Source organism: Sycon ciliatum, chromosome 11 (genome assembly GCF_964019385.1).
Source record: "Sycon ciliatum chromosome 11, ocSycCili1.1, whole genome shotgun sequence".
Lineage (NCBI taxonomy): Eukaryota > Metazoa > Porifera > Calcarea > Leucosolenida > Sycettidae > Sycon > Sycon ciliatum.
The window spans coordinates 18,309,830-18,312,329 of NC_088653.1; the positions used below are offsets into that span (position 1 = coordinate 18,309,830).

At 48.6% G+C, this 2,500-nt stretch overlaps 1 protein-coding gene across 1 annotated transcript in view; it reads right to left on the reverse strand.

The window, feature by feature from the left end:
- The window catches only part of LOC135827154 (hemicentin-1-like), a 54,565-nt gene that overhangs the window by 4,089 nt on the left and 47,976 nt on the right, over window positions 1-2,500 (reverse strand). Inside the window, exon 20 of the mRNA XM_065339680.1 lies at window positions 1,161-1,367. Coding sequence (XP_065195752.1) covers window positions 1,161-1,367 — 207 coding nt within the window. The remainder of the gene's footprint in view (window positions 1-1,160; window positions 1,368-2,500) is intronic.

Below are 2,500 nucleotides of genomic sequence, written 5' to 3' on the forward strand. Positions count from 1 at the left end.
AGGGCAGAACAACAGAGACCAACAATTTTTTCTCGTTCTGCTAAAAAAAGAGTTTTGGTCGGTGTTGTTCTGCCTTTGTGTAGTACGTACCACGGCTGTTTTTTTTCGCGAAATTGCGACATTTAACAAGATGGCAGCCAAAAGTCTCGATTGGGCTGGATCGGCAAGGAAATTTGAATTTTCAAATTCTCAGCAGCCGATTTCGCTGTGGTTTTCGCTGGATTTAGAAAGCTACCAGGCCAGGTTTACCCGGAAAACAGGTATTCCGTGTTCCTCTTGAAACTAGCTTTCCGCTGGTACCTCACATGGCCAACTTCGTCTCAGGAACAGTTTGTTCCGCGTTGCACAAGTCAAGCCTTCTTTCTCGCTCGTTCCTTGATTCATCGTTGACATGCCTGCGTCAAGAAGCCCTTTCAGGAATTTTCCCAGTCTAGCTTTCAGTTTTCCCAGGTAGAGGACTATATTCTGGCTATCTTCACCAAGTTTTATCACGGGCCGTGCACAAACTTCAGGTCCCGTGCGTTCGATGCTGAGCTACCTTTTCATGCGATTTAGGGGACAGATGGCATGGCGCTGGAGTCGCTGTTGAGTCCAAGAGGCCGAGGCCTGGTGGAAACTGCCCAGTAGACATGTGGGGTATTGCTGAAAAAGGCAGCAAGCACACAGATAGCCCCGAAATTGTGATGGAGATCCAATTGTGCGTTTGTTCGAGTGCATATCGGCAAATTGCACCCGTGATGCCGGCGAGGAGAAGCTGAAAATCAGTGCGTGCGTCAATATCCAGACTACCAGGGACAGCTTGGAGAGGTTCGAAAAGGTCAGGATGCTGGTTGACCACGGCAGGAGTTCCTTTTACCTTCCTTCTCTCTCAAATTGTCTGGATATTGAGTATCTCGCTCGAGCGCTTTCAAATATTAAATCCTGGTTTGACTTGGGAAATCGTGGAACCACACGGAGAGTGACATGAGTTTCATCCCAAAACGCAAACTCCCATCGTATTCATGAGGTTTGTACGGCGTTACGTAAATCGCACTAAACGACTCCATATTGTTAGATGTCCGTGCGCGAACAGCCGTGGTACGCTCTGCCCATTTTTAGGTATTGAGCACTAGTTGCAGCAAGGACGCCAGACACTACTTTGTCTACACTTTAATACTTACTGTACTCATTTCGCCTCTCAGGCTTCGAGCTGCCGGGGGGACTAGAAGCGTAGACCGGCGCAGTGTGATAGGCCGATGATCTTCGTGACATCGTGTTGTAAGGAAAGAGAGCGTCATGGTACAGCACCGGGGATGTACGTGCGGGTGTGGGCGAGTCACTCACAACTGAACTCCTGCCAGGACGATCGTAGCTGTGAGAGTTTTGGCCTGCCAGATACAAACACACACAGAAGCATATAACTGAACAGTTTGATTGCACAACGCTGTAAGCGGGCAATTTGAGAAACTGAGATACAGAGATCGATGCGATCAAAGGGTCTACGAGTGCCTTAAGGCAAAATGTCACACACGAAATTGGATTGAGAACCCCTTCAAAACTGTCGGGCAATGTCAGGGCTCACCACGACCATACAAAAAGCGTCGCCCACCATTTTGAAAAATGGCGATTGCCGCAGGGCAGCGTCCGTGCAGTCATAGCGGCTACGCACCCGAGTCCGTGCTGATCAATATACAGCGATGTACAGTCGAGTTGACAAATACCAGTATTTTACTACTCCCTGGTCTAGTCTGTCCAGCGAAGGGTCAGTGCCGAAGAGAATCTTGTTGTTTGATGCCGGGAAAGACACGAGGAGAAGACATCCTTTCTCCAAGCCATCTTGGTCATTTTTCTCAATCCGCTGGTGCACGTTGACCAAGATAAGTCCGTGAGATACTAGTGAACTGGAGTCCTGGCATCTACACGATTTCGCCGCGCCTAGCTAACCAATGTTTTCAGTAGATCTCAGCGTTTCCTGATCACGGCTCGGCACACTCTTTTCTGTTTGACCTCGCAGCTTTCACCCTGCTAGTGTGGAGTTTCCTTGCCACAAACGAATTCCTTAGTCATGACCATGATGACAAGTGACTGGTATGATCCCTGACTAGCCTGAGTCCTTAGCTTGAGTCAACACGAAGTTAAACTCTTCACTTGGGGTGCTTGCTGTTTCCTCGGTCCTTTCTTGTTGCACTTGCAGATATCCACACCGCAGCCAGGTTTTGTTGGTGCGCGCGGGAACGCATGGCCGACCTTGATGTATTCAAAAAGTAAAACAGCGGTTCTACTTGGCCGATTCTCACCGCCGATAGCTCATTTTCTCGATCTTGGAATTCTCCATTGGCTTACCGTCCCCGATTTCTGTTTTTCTCTTCATTTACTTGTTCGCACGTCTTCGAGTTTGAGTGATTTCACCATCCGATCTCAGCCAAAAGAAGGCCAAATCGAAAAATTCGAGACGGTAACCCTCCAAAGACACACCTTCTGAACACGAATCCACAAGGGCCTAATGTCTAAAACCAACGAG